The following is a 23,314-nucleotide window of genomic DNA, read 5'->3' on the forward strand; positions in this document are numbered from 1 at the left end:
GTGATGGCGTTCTCCTGTCCTTTTCTGTACTCGTGTATGCAGACAAATGGCAGCACGGTGGTGCAGTGGTTAGCACTGTAGCCTCACGGTGCCAAGGTCCCAGGTTCGATCCCAGCTCTGGGTCACTGTCTGTGTGGAGTTTGCACATTCTTCCCGTGTTTGCATAGATTTCACCCCCACAACCCAAAGATGTGCAGGTTAGGTGGATTGGCCACGCTAAAATTGCCCCTTAATTGGAAAAAATGAATTGGTACTCTAAATTTATTTTAAAAATATATATGTAGAAACATTTTAACTGTACTGCATCAGTTGTAAGGGTTTGTTGCATTATTGGTAAAAATAAAAAACTAATAAAAATGTATATAAAAATTTCATTTAGACATTTGCAATTGGTTTTTGCTGTTTCATATGGCCAATAGACATGAGCTTGTGCTTTTTTTATCCCTTTCGTTGGAAAGTATCGGTAACACATTTCAGTTGATAAATTGAATGTGCTGCAGTATTAAATCATTTGTTAATCATGGCCCTCACAGGACTTAAAGGTGAAAGTACTAGCCCAAACCACATCATATGCTTACTTTGTAAAGTGCATATGAACGGACAATTTCCCTAAAATAAGTAATCCTTTATAAGAAGCCTTTTGAAAATTCTACAACATGAATTACTGCAATGCATCGCGGGTTCTCGCTGCATCAAACTATTGGAATTTTCCCTGTAGAAAATAGTCACAGACCTTTTTATTTTTGTTGCGTGTAATTTTTAGAAATCAGATTAATTTTCAGAACGAATTAATTATGGCAATTTACGACCTATAGTTTGTCATAATATTACTTTGTAGTTGGAACTGGAAATTATTTTCAATTCCCTGTATGTTGGGGCACCAAAGTGCTTTATGACCACTAACTACTGGGAGGTGAAGATGGAATGCAGGAAAGTTCTTTATTTTAAAAAATATATATTTTTATTCTCCTCCTTTTTCACATTTTCTCCCACATTTACACCCACCAACAATAATCAGTAACAAATATGTCAATCCCCATATCAATAACAACGATCCCACCCTCCGACCAAACCCCAAACATTAGCCCGCATGTTCACACAAACAAATGACAAAAAGGAATTAGGGATCACCCATAGTCATCATCAACACACACAGCCCCCCTCCCCCAACCCTCCCACCCACACGCCCCAACTAATGTTCGATGTTATCCAGTACTTGAAAGTGCATAATGAATAATGCCCATGAATTGTAGAACCCCTCCATCCTTCCCCTCAGTTCAAACTTAACCTTCTCAAGAGTCAAGAATTCCAACAGGTCCCCAGGCAACGCCAGGGCACAGGGTGGAGAGATTGCTCTCCAACCTATCAGGATCCGTCTTCGGGCTATCAACGAGGAGAAGGCTACAACATCTGCCCCCGCACCAGTTTCCAACTCTGGTTGGGCCGACACCCCGAATATGGTCTCCCGGGGGCCCGGGTCCAGTTTCATGTGCACCACTTTAGAAATTACCCTTAAAAACCTCCTTCCAGTAATCCTCTAGCTTTGGACAGGACCAAAACATATGAACATGATTAGCGGGGCTCCCCCCGCAACGTTCACACCCATCTTCAACTCCTTCAAAGAATCGGCTCATCCTCGCCCTCGTGAGGTGTGCTCTGTATACCACCTTCAGCTGTGTCAGCCCCAACCTCGCGCACGAGGTGAAGGTATTCACTCTCCGGAGCACCTCACACCAGAACCCCTCCTCCATATCTTCTCCCAACTCTTCCTCCCACTTTACTTTGATCCCTTCCAGTGGTGCCTTCTCCTCTTCCAAAATAGCTCCGTAAACCGCTGACACTACCCCCTTCTCCAGTCCCCCTGTCGTCAGCACCTCCTCCAGCAATGCGGAGGCCGGCTCCACCGGGAAGCTCTGTATCTCCTTTCTGGCAAAATCTCAAACCTGCATGTATCTAAACATTTCCCCCTGCTCCAACCCATACTTCACTTCCAGCTCCGTCAATCCTGCAAACCGACCCCGAAGAAACAAATCTTTTAGTGTCTTAATCCCCTTCTCCTCCCATTTCCAAAAAATTTCCATCCCACCTCCCTGGCTCAAATCTGTGGTTCCTCCAAATCGGCATTTCCCTTGACCCTGCCCCCAACCCGTAATGTCGGCGAAACTGCCTCCAAATTCTCAATGAAGCTATTATTACTGGACTCCCTGAATATTTCCCCTGAGTATTACCCCAGGGTTATCGGGAGCGGGCGTTGTTGCTAGTGCTTTCAATCCCGACCCATTGCACAAATTCTCGTCCATTCTGACTCACTGGGAATCAACCCCTCTGACCCAGCTCCGCACCTTTTCCACATTCGCCGCCCAGTAGTAATACATCAGGTTCGGAAGACCCAAACCCCCTGCCTGCCTTCCCCTCTGTAGCAACACTTTTCTGGCTCTGGACACCTTCCCTCCCCATATGAACGAAGTAATCCTTCCCTCAACCTCTCTGAAAAAAGCCTTTGGCAGGAAAATCGGCAGGCATTGAAAAATAACAGAAATCGCAGCAACATGTTCATTTTTACCCCCTGTACCTGACCCGCCAGTGACAGAGGGAGACCATCCCCCCTTGCCAGATCAGCTTTCACTCTCCCCACCAAACTAGAAATGTTGTACCTGCAGAGCCGGGCAACCTGCACCCCCAGGTTCCTAAAGTGAGTCCCTGCCCTGCGGAATGGCAGCCCCCCCCCCAACACCCCTGCCCCCACCCCCGGCCGAGACACCACAAAATACTCACTCTTGTCTAGATTTAGTTTGTACCACGAGAAAGACCCAAACACTCGGAGCAGCTCCGATATTCGCCCTATCGACACACTCGATTCCGACACGTTTAACAGCAAGTCATCGGCATATAAGGACACCCTATGCTCTATTCCTTTCCATACTCCCGAACTTCTTAATGCGATGGCCAATGGCTCATTTGCGAGTATAAACAGCAGGGGGGGACATAGGACATCCTTGCCTCGTCCCACGTTGGAGAGTAAAGTATCTCGAGCTGATGTTGTTTGTGCGGACACTCTCCCTCGGCTCCTTATATAGTAGCTTTACCCAGTTCACATATCTTTGTCCAATCCCAAACCGCTCCAGAACTGCCATCAAGTACCCCCATTCTACCCTGTCAAACGCCTTCTCAGCGTCCAGTGCTACAACCACCTGTTTCCTTCCCCTCTGCCGGTGCCATAACGAGGTTCAATACCCTTCTAACGTTTGAAAAGAGCTGCCTCCCTCTCACAAACCCGTCTGATCTTCACCTATCACCTTCAGGAGGCACTCCTCCAGCCTACCCGCCAGTACCTTCGCCAATACTTTTGCGTCCACATTCAGAAGTGATATGGGCCTATATGAACCACACTCTGTCGGATCCTTATCTTTTTTTAGCAACAGGGAAATCGATGCCTGCCCCAACGTTTGTGGCAACACCCCCTTCCCTATCGCCTCTTCAAACATCCCCACCATCAGGGGTGCCAGCTTATCCTTTAATTTTTTATAATATTTCACCGGAAACCCATCCGGCCCTGCCACCTTCCCCAACTGCATCCTCCCAATTGCATCCTTTATCTCCTGCTTCACCATCGCTCCTTCTAATGTAGCCCTGTCCCCCTCCCCAAACCTCGGGTACTCCAACCCATCTAGAAATTCCTGCATCTCACGGTCTCCCCCAGGTGGCTCTGACCTGTACAACCTCTCATAAAATTCCTCAAAAACCTTGTTAATCAGATCCGGAGCCACCACCAACTTCCCTGCCCTATCCCTCACCTGAACAATTTCCCTTACAGCTGCCTCCCTCCGGAGCTGACCTGCTAACATACATGTTGTAACATGTTGTAACATACCTGCCTTATCTCCATGTTCGTAAACTGCACCCCTTGCTCGTCTCAGTTGGCGCACCGCCTTCCTAGATAGTCGGTCAAAGCTCGCCTGTAGTTCCTTCTTCTTTTCCAGCTTCGCTGGGTCCCCATCTTCTGCATAACTCATATCTACCTCCAACATCTCATCTATTACCCTCTGCCGCTCCAACCTCTCCTCATTGTCCACCCTGGCCTGAAACAAAATCACCTCACCACCGCCTTTAGAGCCTCCCAAGCAACTGCCTTCGACACGTCACCGTACAGTTGAAACCTACATATTCCTCAATTACCTTTTCAATTTTGTCACAGAACCCTTGGTCCCCCAAAAGTCCCACATCTAATTTCCACCCCGGCCTCTGCGCTACTCCCTTCTCCGGTACCATATCCACCCAATGCAGAGCATGATCTGACACTGCAATTGCCGAGTATTCCGACCCCTTAACCCCAGCCAGCAAAGCCTTTCCCACCACGAAAAAGTCGATCCGTGAGTAAACCTTATGGACTGCTGAGAAAAACGAATACTCCCGTTCACTCAGGTGCAGAAACCTCCAAGGGTCCACCCCTCCCATTTCCACCATTAGCCTTGCTAACCCCTGATGGGATCATTTCGTGTGTGTCCAAGTCAGGGATGGCCCCAAACTCCTTTGCGAATCCCACATCATCCCAATTGGGACCTTATACACTTAACAGCTCCACTAACCTCCCCTCCAGCGCCCCTGTCACAATCACATATCTACCCCCGATAGGAAAGTTCTTTATTATATGTTTTTAAATCTCTTGCTATTTTGTTGTTGCTATGCTCTCGTTGATTGATGCTGCATTGGAAATTATAAGAATTTTGTTTTTATTGCCAATCTTAAATTAACCTGAGCCTTCCTCTAGCTACTCCGTGGGTCAAATTTAATCCCGGTGATAAGTTTGAAGGCATGGGGAGAATTTAATTGAGTGGGAGAATGTGACGAGGGGTCCGCTGACTTCCCATCTGAATGCTAATTGAGGCCCTCAAGGGCCACATAAGGATCTCATCCCTGTGCTGCTGATATTCAACCTGCATAGAGTTTCCATGCAGGAAGTACGCAAAGCAAACCCTGTGGGGTTTCTTGTGGGCCCCTGTTGGGGAAAGATGGGACCCTCATTCAAAGGCACTCAGTGCTTGATTGAGAGACCAGGCATTAGGAGCTGATTGAAATGTAATTTTCCCAAACTTTCTGGAAGTGACGCAATCTACTACCGACCTTTCCACAAAACAAATTTTCACAGTTTTTTAGGTAAGTAAGCAGAATATTTCACGAAGTAGTAGATGGTAGTGAAACCAGTTTGTGTTGTATTAACAATGAGGCATCGAAGAGGAATTAAAAATGTCTCCATGAAAATAGCTTGAATGAATTGGCTTATGTAAAAGAAGGGAGAAACCTGCTGATACATTTTCATGTAGGATCTAGAAAATATTAGTGCATAGATAGATCAGGAAGTTTAGAGCTGCTTCCATTTTGCTGCTGTAACTTACCAGAACTACAGAGGAAAGAGTTTTATGACGCACTTTCAATGAAGATATGACAGTGGACAGGAGCCTGTAGTCCAGCCTAGAACTTGCTTAAATGGTAAGAGATTCAAAAGTGTGGATGCATAAAGGGACCTGGATGTCCTCTTCAATAAATGACTAAAGGTTAACACGCAGGCGGCGCAAGCAATTAAGAAGGCTAATGGTATGTTACCCTTTCTCACAAGAGACTTTGAACATAGGAATAGTAAAGTTTTGCTTCAATTGTATAGAAGCTTGGTGAGACTGCACCTGGAGTACTGTGTGCAGTTTCCATCCTCATACCGTAGGAAGGATATTATTGACATAGAGGGAATGCAATGAAGGTTCACCAGACTTGTTCCCAGGATTGGGGAACGTGGATCTTTATTCTGTAGGGTTTTGAAGAATGAGAGGTGATCTCATTGAAACTTATAAGGGATAGACAGGGTAGGTGCAGGTAAGATGCTTCCCCTGTTAGGGTGTCTGGAACCAGGGGACACAATTTCAAAATAAGGGGGAAACCACGCAGGATTGAGATGAGGTGAATTTTTTTTACCCAGAGATTTGTGAATTTTTGGAATTCTCGACGGCAGGGCTGTGGAAGCTCAGTCATTGAGTAAATTTAAAGTAGAGATGGACAGATTTCTAAATACCAGTGACGTAAAGTGATATAAGGATAGTGTGAGGAAAAGGTCATTGAAGTGGATGGTCAAACATGATCTTACTGAATGGCGGAGCAAGTTTGATGGGCTGAATGTCCTACTACCCCTAAATTCCTATGAACTGCAATTCACAAGACATTTGGATTAAATTCAGCCTACCATTGTTTTATTCTGCCCTTTTTGCACAGTTAATAATTCCAAATGTTGAATGTACCATTGATTTTCAATGTAAATTGTCATAATCCCCTCTCCCCTGTCTTCTACCAGCCCCCTCACCTCCAATGATGTGCAAAGAACTCATGGATTTCTTTGTCACTAAGATTGAGGCCATCTTCCTCTACCAATTCCTTCCCTAAGCCATGGGGTGAAACCACCTCAAAGGTTTCCCCCTGCCCTAGCCCTGAAGTTGCATCATTCTTAATTTTCCCCTAAACCTTCTCATTTCCTCTCTCAGCTCGGCATGTACATAAGGTCTACCTCTTGGTCTCTAAACTCAGCATATCCATAAGGTCCACCTCTTGCTCCCTAACTCTTCCCACTAAGTTGCTGACCACCCAACTTCTCTTCCAGGCTCCCATGGCTAGCTGATATTGTTAAATTTTCAGTCGGGATTACAATTAGGATATGCCAAGGAAAACCTCTTTTTTGAATTTCACACCTGCTGATGTCATTAATTGCTTTAAAGAAAGTTTGTGGCTGGCTGTCCCCATTTGAATTTCTATAAAACTATGTTCCAGGCCATCAGACAGGGGCAAAGTCTACGAAAACAATGACTATATTGAAGGTGTTTATATATTCTTCCTAGCTCATTGCAGGGGAGAATGGACAAATTAAGTGACGGCTGGGACATTGACAAAATAATCACCTAGGCCGTAACACAATAGCCAAGGTCTGTCCAGTTGTGCACTCATCAGTTAACTTCTGTGGAATACTCAAATCATTATGGCTAGAGAGAGATCATGTGGCTAGAGTCATGATTTTGAAATATGTTTTATTACAGTGCCCTGGGTGCTTTTGAAGGAGTCTAGAGAAGAAACGGCTGAAAACAGCAACATGTCACATACCTCTCTCTTTCAGACTTTCTTTGAGGAGTTTGCACATTCTCCTGATGTCTGTGTGGGTTTTCTCCGGATGCTTCGGTTTCCTCCCACAGTCCAAAGATGTGCAGATTAGGTTAAGGGGTTATTGGGATAGGGCGCGGGAATGGGCATGAATGGTGTGCTCGTTCAGAAGGTCAGTGCACACTCGATGGGCCGAATGGCCTTCTTCTGCACGGTAGGGATTCTGTGATGTAAAGAGACTAAAACTGCATACACTACTCCAGATGTGGTCTCACCAAGGTCCTGTACAGCTGAAGTAAAATTTCTCTACTTTTATTTTCCATTTCTCTTGCAATAAGCATCATCATTCCATTTGTCTTCCTATCATTTGCTGTACCTGCATACTAACTTTGTGATTCATGTACCAGGACCCCCAGATTCCTCTATCACTGAGTTCTGCAATCTTTCACCATTTTAAATAGTATACTGCTTTCCTATTCTTCCTGCCAAAGTGAACAAGTTCAGGTTTACCCACATTATACTCCAGCTGCAAAATTTCTGCCCTCTCACTTAACCTGTCTACATCCCTTTGCATTCTCTACCTCCTCTTGACAACTTACTCTCTTACATATCTTAGTGTCATTAGCAAATTTAGCTACCGTACTTTCAGTCCCTTCATCCAAGTTATTCATATAAATTGTAAGTAGTTGAGGACTCAGCTTTGGTCCCTTTTGGCACTGCATTAATTACAGCTTGCTAATCCCCCAAAAAACATTTACCCCTACTGTCTACTTCCTGTTAGCCAACCAATCTTTTGGCCATGCTAATTTGTTACCCCTTACACCATGTGCTCTTATCTTGCGTAGTAACCTTTACCGTGGCACCTTATCATATGCCTTTGGAAATCCAAATTTACTACATCTACCAATCCCCCATTATCCATCTTGAATGTTAATTTGTTTAAAAAGCTAACATTAGTTAAACTTGCCTTCCGTTCGCAAAGCCTTGTTGGCTGTCCCTGATCAAATTGTGATTATCTAAGTACCCTGCTATAACCTCCTTAATAATGGATTCTAGCACTTTCCCTATGATTTTGGGCTAATTGGCCTGTAGTTTGCTGTTTTTTGCCTCCCTCCTTTTGCCTCCATTCATTGCTGATGAGCAGAAATTTCAATACTGGGAAGACCATAACCATTGGCCGCATTATCTTCTCTGTTCTGTAGCTGCCTGTTCATCCGTCTCAACTATCTAATGCTAAACAGGCTGCAACCAACCTTGGTATCACATTTGACCCGAGAATGAGTTTCAGTCCGCATTTCATTAACATTGCCCGACTCCATCCCTGCTTCAGCTGATCCATACCTTAATTATCTCAAGACTTCCTGTTACATTTCACTCCTGGGCTGGACTCCCATCTTCTAGCCCCATAACCTTGAGGTCATTCAAAAGTGTACTGCTCTTGCTGTAACTCACACCAAGTCTTATTCACCCATCACCCTGTGCTCAATGACTTGCATTGGCTCCTCTTTGAGAGAAAACTTGATTTTAACATTTTTAGCCTTGTTTTCAAATACCTTCCTAATACTTCATGGCAGTGTGAGATATATTTATGCTTTTGCAATTCTGGCCTTTTGAACAACATGATTCGAATCATGGGCGCGATTCTCTGACCCCCCCCACCGGGTCGGAGAATCGCCGGGAGCTGGCGTAAATCCCGCCTCCGCCGTGTCCCGAATTCTCCCTCACCAGAGATTCGGCGGGGGCGGGAATCGCGCCGCCCCGGTCGGCGGACCTCGCGCCGGTCGGCGGGCCCACCCCCGGTGATTCTCCGGTCCGTGATGGGCTGAAGTCCCGCCGCTGTCAACCCACGCCAGCCGGCGTGGATTGAACCACCTTTCGAACGGCGGGACAAGGCTGTGTGGGCGGGCTCCGGGGTCCTGAGGGGGGTGCGGGGCTATCTGGCCCCGGGGGGGTGCCCCCACGGTGGCCTGGCCCGCGATCAGGGCCCACCGATCCGCGGGCGGGCCTGTGCCGTGGGGGCACTCTTTTCCTTCCGCCTTCGCCACGGTCTCCACAATGGCGGAGGCGGAAGAGACCCCCTCCACTGCGCATGCGCGGGGATGCCGTGAGCGGCCGCTGACGCTCCCGCGCATGCATCGCATGGCAAAGTCATTTCCGCGCCAGCTGGCGGGGCACCAAAGGCCTTTCCCGCCAGCCGGCGGGGCGGAAATCACTCCGGCGCGGGCCTAGCCCCTCAAGGTGAGGGCTCGGCCCCCCAAGATGCAGAGCATTCCGCATCTTTGGGGCGGCGCGATGCCGGACTGATTCGCGCCGTTTTTGGCGCCGGTCGACATCGCGCCGCATACCACTATTGATTGGTGTGCCTTAAGCTACTAAAGTCCTAATCTCTGGAATTCCCTCTGTAAACCTCTCTGCCTCCCCAACTCTCTTTCCTCCTTTTACCTCTTTGACCAAGTTTCAGTTGACAATGGTGTTGGGTTTTTCAAGGGCTATATTTTTAGTACACTTTTGTCATTTTATACCAAAAAATACAACAAGAAGAAAAAAATCCAAACAACAACAATAAACTAAAAAAAAAAGCAATAATCTAGTAAACTAACCCACACCCGCATTGCTCCCTATCCCCCTCTAACCTCTAACAGTGACCAATTCCTTGAAATACAATCTAAATGGTTTCCATCTCCAGTAGAACCCTTCAATTGACCCCCCTCACTGTGCATTTGACCTTCTTGAGATGCAAAAACTCCATTAAATCACCTAGCTACGCAGAGACAGTAGATGGCGGCACCAGCCTCCAACGCACCAGGATTCACCTCCCAGGAACCAACGAGAGGCATCGGTCAGGTCATCTGCCCACATCCCCATCGACAGCTCCGGCAGGACCGATACCCCTTTGCTGTTTGTGGATTAAAGAAATGATGTAGATATGAATGTAGGAGGGCTGATCAGTAAGTTTGCGGATGATATAAAAATTGGTGGGGTGGTAAATAGTGAGAAGGATAGCCTTCTGTTACAGGAGGATCATGGAATTTTTACAGTGCCATTTGGCCCATCGAGTCTGCACCAGCTCTTGGAAAGAGCACCCTACCCAAGCTCATACCCCCACCCTATCCCCAATAACCCAGTAACCCCACCCCAACACTAAGGGCAATTTTGGACACTAAGGGCAATTTTTTAGCATGGCCAATCCACCTAACCCGCACATCTTTGGACTGTGGGAGGAAACCGGAGCACCCGGAGGAAACCCACGCACACACGGGGAGAACGTGCAGACAGCGACCCAAGCCGGGAATCGAACCTGGGACCCTGGAGCTGTGAAGCAATTGTGCTAACCACTATGCTACCGTGCTGCCATATTGACAGGCTGGTCAGATGGGCTGATTAGTGGCAAATGGAATTCACCACGTAAATGTGTGGGGTGATGCACTTGGGCAGGAAAACAAAGCAAGGGAATACATGATGAACAGCAGGATCCTGAGGGATCTTAGTGTGCAGGTGGATACAGTGGTTAAGAAGGTATATGGTATACTTGCCCTCATTAGCCGAGGCATAGGGTTTAAGAACAGGGAGGTTTTTCTGGAACTGTATAAAATGTTGGTTAGGCCACAGCTGGAGTATTGTGTGCAGTTCTGGAATTCACATTATAGTAGGGATGGGATAGCACTGGAAAGGGTGCAGAGGAGATTTATCAGGATGTTGCCTGGGCTGGAGAGTGTTAGTTATAAAGAGAGATTGGATAGACGCATTGTTTTGCTTGGAGCACAGGAGACTTGGAGGACATGATTGAGATGTATAACATTATGAGGGGCACAGATAAGAGTCGACGGGAACAAATCTTTCCCCTTGGTGGAGGAGTCAATGACCGGGGGCATATATTTAAGGTAAGGGGGGGGGGGCTTATAGGGGATGTGAGGAAAAACCCAGAGGGTTGTTTGGAATTTTCTGCCTGAAAGGTGGTGAAAACAGACCTTCATAACATTTAAGAAGTATTTAGATGTCCACTTGCAATCCCAGGACATGCAAGGCTATGGGCCAAGTGCTGGAAAATGGGATTAGAATAGTTAGGTGGTTGTTTTTGACTGGCGCAGATAAGATGGGCCGGAGGGCCTTTTCTGTGCTGTATGATTCTATGACTCTATGACCCCAGATATAGCCACTAAAGGACAGGGCTCCAGCTCAATGTTCAGAATTGCTGAAAAAAGAGACCCCAAAACGCTCACACTTACGACAGGACCAGGGCATGTGCGTGTGATTCGCGGGCCCTCTGAAACAGCGTTCGCACTTATCTTCAACCCCTGCAAAAAAACAACTCAGTCTGATTTTAGTGAGGTGCGCCCTGCCAGCTCAGTACCTTGAGCTGGATTAGGCTCAGCCTCGCACAGGATGACGTGGCATTCACCCTACAAAGGGCCTCACTCCACACCGCTTCCTCCATTATAGGCCACAGCGTCACCTCCCGTTTGGTCTTCACCCCTTCCAACAAGACCAGATCCTCTCCCAAAATCCGTCCATATATGTCAGACATATTACCCTCTTCCGACCCTGCACAGGATAAAATCCTCTCCGTAAGGTTGATGGCGGCGCCACTGGGAATGTCGGGAATATCATACTGAACACAAAATTCCATATCCAAAGGTTTCTAATCGCATCCGAGCACGAGAGCCCGACTTTCTCTTTCAACTCCTCCAGGCTGGCCAACTGCCCCTTCAGGAATAAATCACTCACTCTCTCTCCAGCCCCTCCCACCCTCCAAATGTGGCATCCAACTTCGCAAGCTCGAACAAGTGGTTCTTACAAATGGAGCCAGCCTTGACACTGACCCCAACTTGAAGTGCTGTCGGAATTGCTCCATATTTTTAAAGTGGAGACAACTACCGGAGCAAATGGCAGAGACACAGTCACCAGTGCCCCCAAACTAAACCCTCTCCATGACCCAGACTCCATCCATACCCAGGTAGACCCCTGGTCTCCACACCACCCCAACACTCCTCCGAATTGACGGCCCAGTTATAAAACATCAAATTTGGCAGCGCAAGCCTCCACGACAATCTATCCCTCTGCAGGACCTTCTCCGAATCCTTAGGGGGGGGGGGGGGGGTGTAATACTCGGAAGACACTTAAATAAGAACAAGAGTCTTGGTTAAATGTTCATCTTAATGGATTGAACCGGCCAGCCAAGGACAGCAGGAGGCTGTCCCACCTTTGCAGGTCAGCCTTGACCCTACTCATTAGGCTGGTATAATTCAATTTACTGAGCCGTGCCCAATCCCATACACCAGTACCCCCAAATACCGAAAGCTAGTCCCGGCCTGACTGAAAGGTAGCCCCACCGCCCCCGGACTGACATCCTTCCCCGAATTGTTGACCACAAAATACCTAAATTTAACTTGTATCCAGAGAAGCAGCCAAAGTTCTTCAATATACTCATTATGTCTCTCGTAACATTCCCCGGGTCCCTCACGTATAGCAGAAGGTCACCTGCATAGAAGGACGCCCTATGTTCCACCCCACCCCTAACAATCGCTCTCCACTTATTGAGGCCCTCAGAGCAATAGCCAGTGGCTCATTCACCAACGTGAACAAAAGGGACCCGCCTGCCTCGTCCCCCCCCTTGCAGCCAAAAAGACCCCAAACTCATTATGTTGGTACGAATGCTGGCAGAAGGAGCCTTGGACAACAACCACATCCATGACGCAAACCCAGGGCCCAACCCAAACTTCTCCAAAACTACAAAGAGGTAGCTCCACTCGACCCTAACGAATGCTTTTTCTGCATCCAGCGACACGATTACATCAGGAGCCCAACCGCTGGAGTGAGAATCACATAAGCAGTTGCCTCACATTGGATGGCCCTTCACAAATCCCGTCTGGCCCTCCCCAACTAGAGACTGAGTTCCAACCTCAATGCCAGGATCTTGACGAAAAGAAGAGCTATATTTTAATGAAACAATACATCACTATTGCCAAAATTAGATCGTAAAGTTTTTATTATTTATTATTTATTTTAATATCCCGGGCCGTTTGTGTTGGAGTAAAATTACATTATTTAAAAACTGACCATTTTTATCTGATCACACAGTAATTTGTTTTCTTTATACTTGAGAAGTCTATTCGTGAGATAATGTGAACCTGTCTGAAGTTTTGGTAATTATTAATAATTCTGTTTTCTTCCCTGCAGACACAGACCCACGAGTGTTAGAGAAACAAGAGCTACAACAGCCAACATATGTAGCTCTAAGTTATGTTAACAGGTAAGAAGACTTTTCATACAAACACCTAAATGAACGCTTTGTTATTTCTTGTGGAGATTTCTTTCAAAAAAGGGAGCAGAACAATGTAAAACCAATTTTTTGGGATGCAGTATATGCAATGTACTTTGTACTTTCAAGATTTTGAAGGTGACAATCTATTTATCAACTATGTAAGCTAGTGTCACCCCACAAAATAATGTTTTATATTTATTATATTTATAGTTATTAATAATAGCTGTAATACAATTTCCCTTTCTTGACTCTTCCCTGTTCTGTCCATGAGTCATTGAGAGTGAAATTTGAGTTGGGTGATGGTGCAAAATACATGATAGTGAGTCAGCATCCTGCTTTGCATTCTTACCTTTTTTTGTTTTAGATTAAGTCAATGCATTTCAAAAGTAATTTACTGTACTTGAAACATTTTGATATGTTTGCGATAAGGTATGATATAAGCTTGTTTTTCTTGATCACCTCCCCTCAAGTGCTCCTTAAGCAATGGTTTTTGATTAATTTAGCTCCAATAGCTGCAAAAGTCAAGGGCGGGATTCTCCCATCGGACAGCTAAGTGCCGACGCCGGAGTAAAACGGGAGTGTTTTATTCCGGCATCGGCGCCCGTTCCGGGGCCCCATTCTGCGGCCCACAGGGGGCTAGGACGGCGCTGGAGGGGCCTACGCCCCTCCAGCTGCCGATCCTGACCTGAACCCGGCACCGCGGGGTCCGCATATGCGCAATTGGTCCGGCGCCAACTCGTGCATGCGCAGTGGCCTTATTCCCCGCACCGGCCCCAATGCCAAATGACGCAGGGCTACAGGAGCCGGCGCGGAGGAAAGGAGGCCGGGGGGGGGGCAGAGAGGCCGGCCCGCCGATCGGTGGGCACCGATCGCGGGCCAGGCCACTACGGAGTTCCCCCCGGGGTCAGACCCCCCTCCCCACCCACAGGCCGCCCCCGGACCCTTCAACGGCGAGGTCCCGCCATCTCAGAGGATGTTAGAACGGCACCGGTGGATCTCAGCTTTTTGATGACGGCTGCTCGGCCCATCCGGGCCGGAGAATAGATGAGTTGTCGCATACCCCGACCGGTGCCACGCCGGCGCTGATGGCGGCGATTCTCCGCATCGGGGCGGAGTGGCGCGATTCGCATCGCGCCGCTTCTCCGACCCGGTAGGGGGTCGGAGAATTCTGCCCATATGCACACTGCAAGATGCAACATTTTGCCTTAAATGTATCCTTATAAGTACAGATTATATATATATATATATATATATAATCTTTGTTGCTTTATTCCGATCTGCTCATGGTTAGCCAGCAGCCTTCCAACTGCAATCTTCATCTTGTGGTCAAGCCATCTTAATATGGAACCATGCACCTTCCCCAATTCTGATCGAATCATTAAAATGTTAGATGAGAGGGCAGCACGGTGGCGCAGTGGTAGCACTGCAGCCTCACGGCGCCGAGGTCCCAGGTTCGATCCCGGCTCTGGGTCACTGTCCGTGTTGAGTTTGCACATTCTCCCCGTGTTTGCGTGGATTTCGCCTCCACAACCCAAAAGATGTGCAGGGGAGGTGGATTGGCCAAGCAAAATTGCCCCTTAATTGGAAAAATGAATTGGGTACTCTAAAATTTTTTTTTTAATGTTGGATGAGAAAATGTTTAGCTTTTCCATCAGTTGTCTGCACTGTTGAATAGCCTACCAAGTACTGTCAGACTAGGTTCACATGAGAAAAGCCAGTTGGACAAGATCATTTGATTATATTGGTAAACAAAACACATACTGGTATCTGCTGTGTAGGTTTTTATGGAACACACATCCTGAAGTATTATTGGCCTGCTTATAGTAAAAAAAAGGTGCAAATGTGGGATAGGTTTTGTTCCAGTATAATTACAGATGAAGTAAAAAGTTTGTGAAAGAAAATTAATTTTAGTTGTGTGCCATCTTTTGCGACCTCGCACAACCTAGAGTGCTTCACTGGAATAAAGCAAATTACTGCGGATTCTGGAATCTGAAACAAAAGAGAAAATGCTAGAAAATCTCAGCAAGTCTGGCAGCATCTGTAGGGAGAGAAAAGAGCTAACGTTTCGAGTCCAATGACTCTTTGTCATGGAAGCTTATGGAATGAAAATAAATGTAAAAAGATGAAAGTTATTAAGATTGAAATAATGGTGGAAAAGTAGAGGTCAAGGTAAATGGTCGACAGCCGGAACAGTTATTACTTTTTTACTCTTTCGTGGGATATGGGCGTCACATGCAAGGCCAGCATTTGTTGCCCATCCCTAATTGCTCTTGAACTGAGTGACTTGCAAGACTATTTCAGAGGACAGTTAGAGTCGATCATATTTTTGTGGCTCCAGAGACACATGTCGGCCAGACTGGATAACGGCAGTAGATTTCCTTCCCTTAAGGACATTAGTGAGCTGGAGGGGTTTGTACAGCAATCAATGATAGTTTTATGGTCACAATTATTGAGACTGGCTTTCAATTCCAGACTTAATTGGAACCATCCATCTCCTTCATTTTGATTATGTGTGAAGCACTGTCAGAAGGTGTTATTGTGATTTAAAAAAATCAGAGCTATAATTGCTCTGCCTAAGAATGAGAAAAGATCTTAAGAAAAAATTTAGCAAGACTTATTTGGAGTATCTTGTTGTACAAGACTGAAGCATGGACCTCGCACAAAGCAGACATCCAATGATTAGAAAGTTGTGAAATGTGTTTCTGGAGAAGGATGGAGTGGGTCAGTTTGAGAACAGTGAGGAAGTTCTCAGACTGGTGAAGAAGAAAACATCATCAGTGATTATCTTCAGGAAAAAGCAACCAAGTTGGATTGGCCATATTCTATGGAATAAATGCTTTCCGAAGGATGTGATGTAAGGAAGATTAGAGGGGTATAGACCCAGAGGGAGAAAGAATGATGATGTTAGACAACTTGAAATTGAAAATGGGGTGCTCCCATGAGCAACTGATCAGGAAAGAGCATGATGCGTGGCATGGAGAAATGAGCAGAGGACATATAATTTTGCAGATCGCTACTACTTTAGGCTTTGCCTAGTCCTATTCAATCAAAAGATGACATTCCCAGTGGGGGGAACCACACCACCTGTTGATCACCTGTCTTTCCCAGTGGGGGGAACCCTTCTTTGCAAAATTGTTCTGGCTCCTTTATTACAGGTGTCAATGACCTAGAATCATCTACAGTGCTGTTACAAAAATGTATCTCCTAATCTCTAATTTCTCTATTAGCTTCCAAATTCTATAATTGTATTCTCTATTTCTATATTCGAGATATCCATGATAACAGGTTCCTTTAGTTCCGCCGTATACCTTTTTAAACTAATTTTTATCATGCCTCCCTTGTATTTTCCTTTATACTTCATAATTTATTTCTTCAAGGCCAGGAATTATCCTCGCTTCCCTTTTCTGAGTTCTTCCTAAAACATCTATCTGTTTTTTGAGGTAAGGTTATCAAACTGCACACCGTAATTCAGAATTAGCCTCATCTGTACAATGGCAATTCCATTCTCTGGTTTCCAATCCTGTGCCCGATGGATACAGGTCAGTCAGTACCTGCTTAACTTGAATTAATCTCTCAAATTGTATGAAGTATGAACACAAGGTAGTACAAAACCCAAGATTTCACATCGGGTATGGTAATTGCAGGCCCAATTCAAATATGGATGAAGGCAGGTCTCATTATATGTACATCAGGAGAAATTTTAGATGCATTTAGGCATAACTAGAGCTAAAGGCCTGGCCACAGACGTGTAGTTTGCACAAAGAAATCGAAAAAGAAAGCTAGATTCCAGAAATCAAAATATCCCAGAATTGCACACATTTGGAAGCCAGAAACGCGCACACAAGCAAAATTTGTCATTCTCACCCAAAGTAAATGAGTGGCCCAAGCTATTGGGTATCTTTGCCTTTCATTGAACTCCTTCAATAACTGCCAGGTAAAAGCCCCTCCAAGAAAAATGAGAGCGGAAGCAATATGCATTCAAATTTCAAATCTGTGACTTTATAGAATATTTGAATACTTTTGCACCTTCACCAACACATACCATTAAGATTTTAATTGCTTAATGAGACTGGAAGTGATTTTAGTTTCCATGTATTTATATTAAAAAAAAGAGCTATTCTGGTTTGCACTGTTTTAAGACCCGTCAGAATCCCCAGTGCAAATAGCAACACATAGCATGTCAGCCCATAATTGGATAAAGATCATAACTTCAGCTGCAAATGGAACTGGTTCTCTGTTTATTCTTTATTTTAAGAAGCTTTTACGTCCCCAAATAACTTGATATATTGTCCGTGAGTCCACATTATTAGTTTAAAATGACCTCAAATCCAAATAATAAAAGCAAATTATTGCGGATGCTGGAATCTGAAACGAAAGAGAAAATGCTGGAAAATCTCAGCAGGTTTGGCAGCATCTGTAGGGAGAGAAAAGAGCTAACGTTTCGAGTCCAATGACTCTTTGTCAAAGCTTTGACAAAGAGTCATCGGACTCGGACTTCCAGTGGCGACTATGAAGGAGTAAGTCGCACATTTGGTGGCTCCCGCTCTGGTCGGACGTTTGGACCTTTCCCCGTTTTTATACCGGACTTGAATTGTAAAACGGTTGTTAGCGACAATTGTTTACTGAATTCCCACTTCTGTGCATGGAGAGAAGGACTAGAAGTGTTCATAAGGCAGAAACAAAGAGATAGAGAAGGCTTGGGCTTTAGCTGCAACAGAAGACAGCATGGCGGAGGTTCGGACCTCTGGCTTGTCGACCCAGCAGTCTATGGAGCCGCTGATGCACGTCATTCAGGAAGGCTTTGCTACCCAGAAAAGGGACTGCTTGGACCCGATAAAAGAGTCAATTGAGCGGTTGGAACATGGATTGGACGCCAAGGATCGGGCGATCCAGAAGGTGGAGAAGGCGCTGGCTGAGCAGGAGGAGGATCAGACTGCGGTGGAGCTGGATGTGGGGATGCTGATGGACCAGCAGAAGAAGCTCCTGGAGAAGGTGGAGGACCTAGAAAATAGGTCCCGCCGACAACCTAATAATCGTCGTGCTCCCGGAGGGGTCCGAAGGAACGGACACTGGGGCATACATCGTAGAAATGTTTGTGAAGCTGCTGGGGAATGGGGCATTCTCCCGTCCCTTGGAGGTGGCTAGGGCTCACAGAGCACTCGCGAGGAAGCCACGAATGGGAGACCCCTTCTCCCCCCCCCCCCCCCCCCCCGAGGTCAGTGGTGGTGAGATTCCACAAGTTCGCGTATAAGGAGCGCATTCTACAGTGGGCCAAGCACACAGAGCTGTAAATGGGACAATAGCATCCTGCGGGTTTACCAGGACCTGAGTGTAGAGGTGGCCAGGAGAAGAGCAGGCTTCAACTAGATCGGGTCAATCCTTTTTAAGAAAAAGGTAAAGTTTGGACTGTTATACCTAGCCCGTCTGGGTCACGCATGGGGATCAGCACTTCTACTTCGAGTCGCCTGAGGACGCGTTGGACTTTGCGAAAAAGAAAGGGCTGGTGATGGATTGAGAACTTTTGAACTTGGCTGCAACGTTCATGTTTTTGTTTCTCTGTTTTTGTAAAAAGTTTCTCATTTTGCGGTTTCATGGAAGATGTTTGTGATGCCGTTTGCATTAATTTGGAACCAGCAGTAGAGCTGAGTGAGTTAAGGTTTTCATTTGCACTGTTGGGGGATGGAGGGGTGCTTGTTTTGATCATGTTTTTTTTTTCTGTTGGGCAATTGTGTGGGGATTGTTTGATGTTGGAGTTTGTTTGTATAAGCGGGGGGTGAGGGTGGGGAGGGAACAATAGGTTGGAGACTACCTGGGGGTGGGGGCCACCGAGCTAGCTCTCGGAAGCGCAGTGGGGGGGTATGCATATGTTTGGCTTAGTAAAGGGGTTGAGTTACAGGGTGTTGTTACTAGGGGGGGCGGGGGGGGTGAATGTTCTGCTGACAAGGGAGGGACTTGGGCTGAGGGACAGAGAGGAGGTTGGGGGTGGGGATGACTGGGGATGGACCGATGGAGGTGCGGAGCACGGGCTGGAGGCGGGCCTAAAAAAGGAGATGGCTGATCGGCTGGGGGGGGGGGGGGGGGGTGAGCCCCCCAACTAGGCTGATCACCTGGAATGTTCAAGGGTTAAATGGGCCGGTCAAAAGGGCACGTGTTTTCGCCATTTTAGGGGATTCAAGGCGTGGTAATGTTGCAGGAGACGCACCTTAGAGTAACGGACCAGGTTAGACTGAGGAAAGGCTGGGTCAGTCAGGTCTTTCACTCGGGACTAGATTCAAAGACTAGAGGGGTCGCGATCCTGATCAATAAGCGGGTGGTGTTTGAGGCGGGAAGAATAGTCTCAGACATGGGAGGTCGGTACATTATGGTCAGTGGGAAGCTAGAGGGATTGCGCCAAATTGGGATGATGTGGAGTTTATAAAGAGGATGCTGGGGAAGATACCAGACCTGGACTCGCACAGGTTGGTCATGGGAGGGGACTTCAACACAGTTATTGACTGGGTCAGGTTACTGTATCAGGCTCCTGTGGCAAGTGTACGGACGAATAGGACAACATTGGACTATTTTAGACTGCACCGGGGGACGAGGCAGGGATGCCCCCTCCCCCACTGTTGTTTGCGCTGGCTATAGAGCCGTTGGCAATTGCTCTGAGAGCCTCGAGGGGCTGGAGAGGACTGGTATGGGGGGGAGGTTTCGCTCTATGCGGATGAGCTGCTTCTGTACGTTTCGGACCCAATAGAGGGGATGGAAGAAATCATGAGGGTTCTAGGGGAATTTGGCCTGTTTTCGGGGTATAAGCTTAATATGGGAAAGAGTGAGATGTTTGTGGTCCAGGTGAGGGGACAGGAGAGGCGACTGGGAGAGCTGCTGTTTAGGTTAGTAGAGGGAAGCTTCAGGTACCTAGGCATCCAAGTGGCGTGGGAATTGGACCGGCTGCATAAATTGAATCTGGCCCGGCTGGTGGACCAAATGAAGGACGATTTTCGGAGATGCGTCCGTTGTCTCTGTCTGGGAGGGGCAAACGGTGAAGATGACGGTCCTCCCGAGATTCCTATTTGTATTTCAGTGTCTACCCATCTTTATTCCGCAGTCCTTTTTTAAGCAGGTCAACAGAGTGATCACGGGCAAGACCCCGCGAGTAAGGAAGGTATTGCTTGAGCGGAGTCGGGGAGAGGGCGGGCTGGTGCTGCCAAATTTTAGTAACTATTACTGGGTGGCTAATAGAGCCATGATCAGGAAGTGGGTGGTGGGGGAGGGGTCGGCATGGGTGCGTATGGAGGCGGCATCATGTAAGGGCACCAGTTTGGGGGCGTTGTTAACTGCGCTTCTGCCGTTCCCGCCGGCACGGTACTCTACCAGTGCAGTGGTGGTGGCGGCCCTGAGAGTTTGGGGCCAGTGGAGGCGGCATGTGGGAGCAATGGGAGCATCTGTCTGGGCCCCAATCTGTGATAATCACCGGTATGCCCCGGGGAGTATGGACGGGGGGTTCCGGTTATGGTGGAGAGCGGGGATTGAGATTATGGGGGATATGTTCATAGAGGGGAGCTTTCCAAGTATGAGGGCGTTGGAGGAAAAGTTTGGGTTGGCAAGGGGAAACAAATTCAGGTATCTGCAGGTGCGGGACTTCCTTCGTAAACAGGTGTTAACCTTCCCGCTCCTACCGCTAAGGGAGATTCAGGACAGGGTAGTTTCCAGAGGGTGGGTAGGAGAAGGGAGCGTCTCGGACATTTATAAGGAACTTATGGGGTCGGAGGACACGGAGATGGAGGAGCTAAAGCGCAAGTGGGAGGAGGAGCTGGGAGGTGAGATAGAGGATGGTCTATGGGCAGACACGTTGAGTAGAGTCAACACGTCCGCAACATGTGCCAGGCTCAGCCTGATACAATTTAAGGTTGTTCACCGGGCTCACACGACAATGGCCCGGATGAGCAGATTCTTTGGGGTGGAGGACAGGTGCGCAAAATGTGCGGGAGGACCACATGTTTTGGACAGGTCCAAAGCTTAGGGGTTTTGGCATGGGTTTGCGGACGTCATGTCAGCAGTGTTAAAAACAAGGGTGGTGATTTTTGGGGTGTCAGAAGACCTGGGAATCCAGGAGGAGAAAGAGGCAGACATTCTGGTCTTTGCTCCCCTGGTAGCCCGGAGACGGATACTATTAGCTTGGAGCGACTCAAAACCCCCGAAGTCGGAGACCTGGCTATCGTACATGGCTAGCTTTCTCTGTTTGGAGAAAATCAAGTTCGCCTTGAGAGGGTCACTGTTGGGGTTCACCTGGAGGTGGCAACCGTTCGTCGACTTCTTTGCGGGAAATTAATCGTCAGCAGACGGGGGTGGGGGTGGGGGGTGGTGGGGGGAGTAGTTTAGATTAGATTAGAGTAGGGTGTCAATAAGAGTGGGACCTGAACGAGAGGTAAATGGCTTTTGCACTATGTTTATGGTTTCATGTATATTGTTTATTTTGTTGTTGTTACAATACCAAAAATACCTCAATAAAATGTTTATTTAAAAAAAATGTCATTGGACTGGAAACGTTAGCTCTTTTCTCTCCCTACAGAGGCTGCCACACCTCCTGGGATTTTCCAGCATTTTCCCTTTCGCCCCAAATCCAAATAATGCTTTTGGTGGACTGACAGTTTTCTTAAAGACTTCTCTGTTACGGAGCATTAAGCAGGACCATCTAAACTAATTTCAATCAGTTTACTTTGCTATGACCAGGTGAGAAGAAGTGAACTGGCTCCTCTTTATTCACCCTCTTTGGACAGTCGCAACAAAGGTTCAAGTTTTGTTTTCACAAGGATATGTCTTTTCCAAATTGGAGCAATAAGGAGCCAATCAAACAAAGTTTAATTGAGTCAAAGAAAGAGCAAATTAATTTGCCTCTAAACCCAACACACACACGCACGCACTCACGCACACACGCACACACACACACACACACACACACACACACAGACACACACGTATCAGAAATAAGAGGAATTAGAGTCCAAATAAAAGAGTTTGGTTAAGTGAACGTTGATTGTCCTTGAGATGTAGATTTTAGATGCTGCAGCCAATTTGGGTTAGTTGGTTTCTTGGATGCGGTCTGGCGCAGAGGATGTTACAATTATTATGAGAACTTGGTTTGCTGGTTGGCTTCTGCTAGAGTTGATTCCCGAAGCAGGTGAAACTCTTATGCCTCTGTTTCCTCTGCTGAAGACTTTCTTGATACCGCCTGTGTCATTTGAAATCCATACCGCCCAACCCGCCCAGACAAATTCTGAGATCACCGTCTCCAGTTTACGGAAAAAGGCCTTCGGGAGAAAGATCAGGTGAGCCTGGAAGACAAACCGGAATCTTGGTAGCATATTTATTTTCACGACCTGCACCCTCCCTGCCAGCGTCAGGTGTAGTGTGTCCCATTTCTTGAAATCACCCCTAATCTCCTCCACTAATGTTGTCAAATTCCACCTGTGCATCGTAGCCCTTTCTCTCGTCACCTGGATTTCCACATACCTGAACCTTTCCCAAGCCATCTTAAATGGCAGCGCCCCCAAGTTGATCCCGAGCTCCGCCGTATCCTCACTCTTCCCAACGTTCAACTTCTACCCTGAGGAGGCCCCAAACCACTCCAGTATTTCCATGATCCTACCCATACTCTCCAGCGGGTCTGACACAAACAATAACAGATCGTCCACGTACAGCGTTATCCGGTGCTCCCTGCTCCCCCCTCACAATCCCCTGAAACTCTTATTCCTCTCTTTCCTCTGCTGAAGACTTTCTTGATGCTGCCTGTGTATTTTGAAATCTTTCTCAAGTGGCTTCACATTGTGTATTTCAAAGAAGTTTGAGTGAGTCTGTCTGTGGCAACCATTGTTTCAGTATCCTATACTTTGCATTTTTTATGTCTATTCCTTAGACTGTGACAGGTTTTGATAGGTGTCC

General features: G+C 47.0%; 1 protein-coding gene across 1 annotated transcript in view; it reads left to right on the forward strand.

The window, feature by feature from the left end:
- Nucleotides 1-23,314, forward strand: part of jazf1b (JAZF zinc finger 1b) — a 397,554-nt gene that overhangs the window by 169,816 nt on the left and 204,424 nt on the right. Inside the window, exon 2 of the mRNA XM_072509396.1 lies at nucleotides 13,309-13,381. Within this exon, the coding sequence (XP_072365497.1) occupies nucleotides 13,309-13,381 (73 nt within the window). The remainder of the gene's footprint in view (nucleotides 1-13,308; nucleotides 13,382-23,314) is intronic.

Source organism: Scyliorhinus torazame, chromosome 6, assembly GCF_047496885.1.
Source record: "Scyliorhinus torazame isolate Kashiwa2021f chromosome 6, sScyTor2.1, whole genome shotgun sequence".
NCBI classification, from domain to species: domain Eukaryota; kingdom Metazoa; phylum Chordata; class Chondrichthyes; order Carcharhiniformes; family Scyliorhinidae; genus Scyliorhinus; species Scyliorhinus torazame.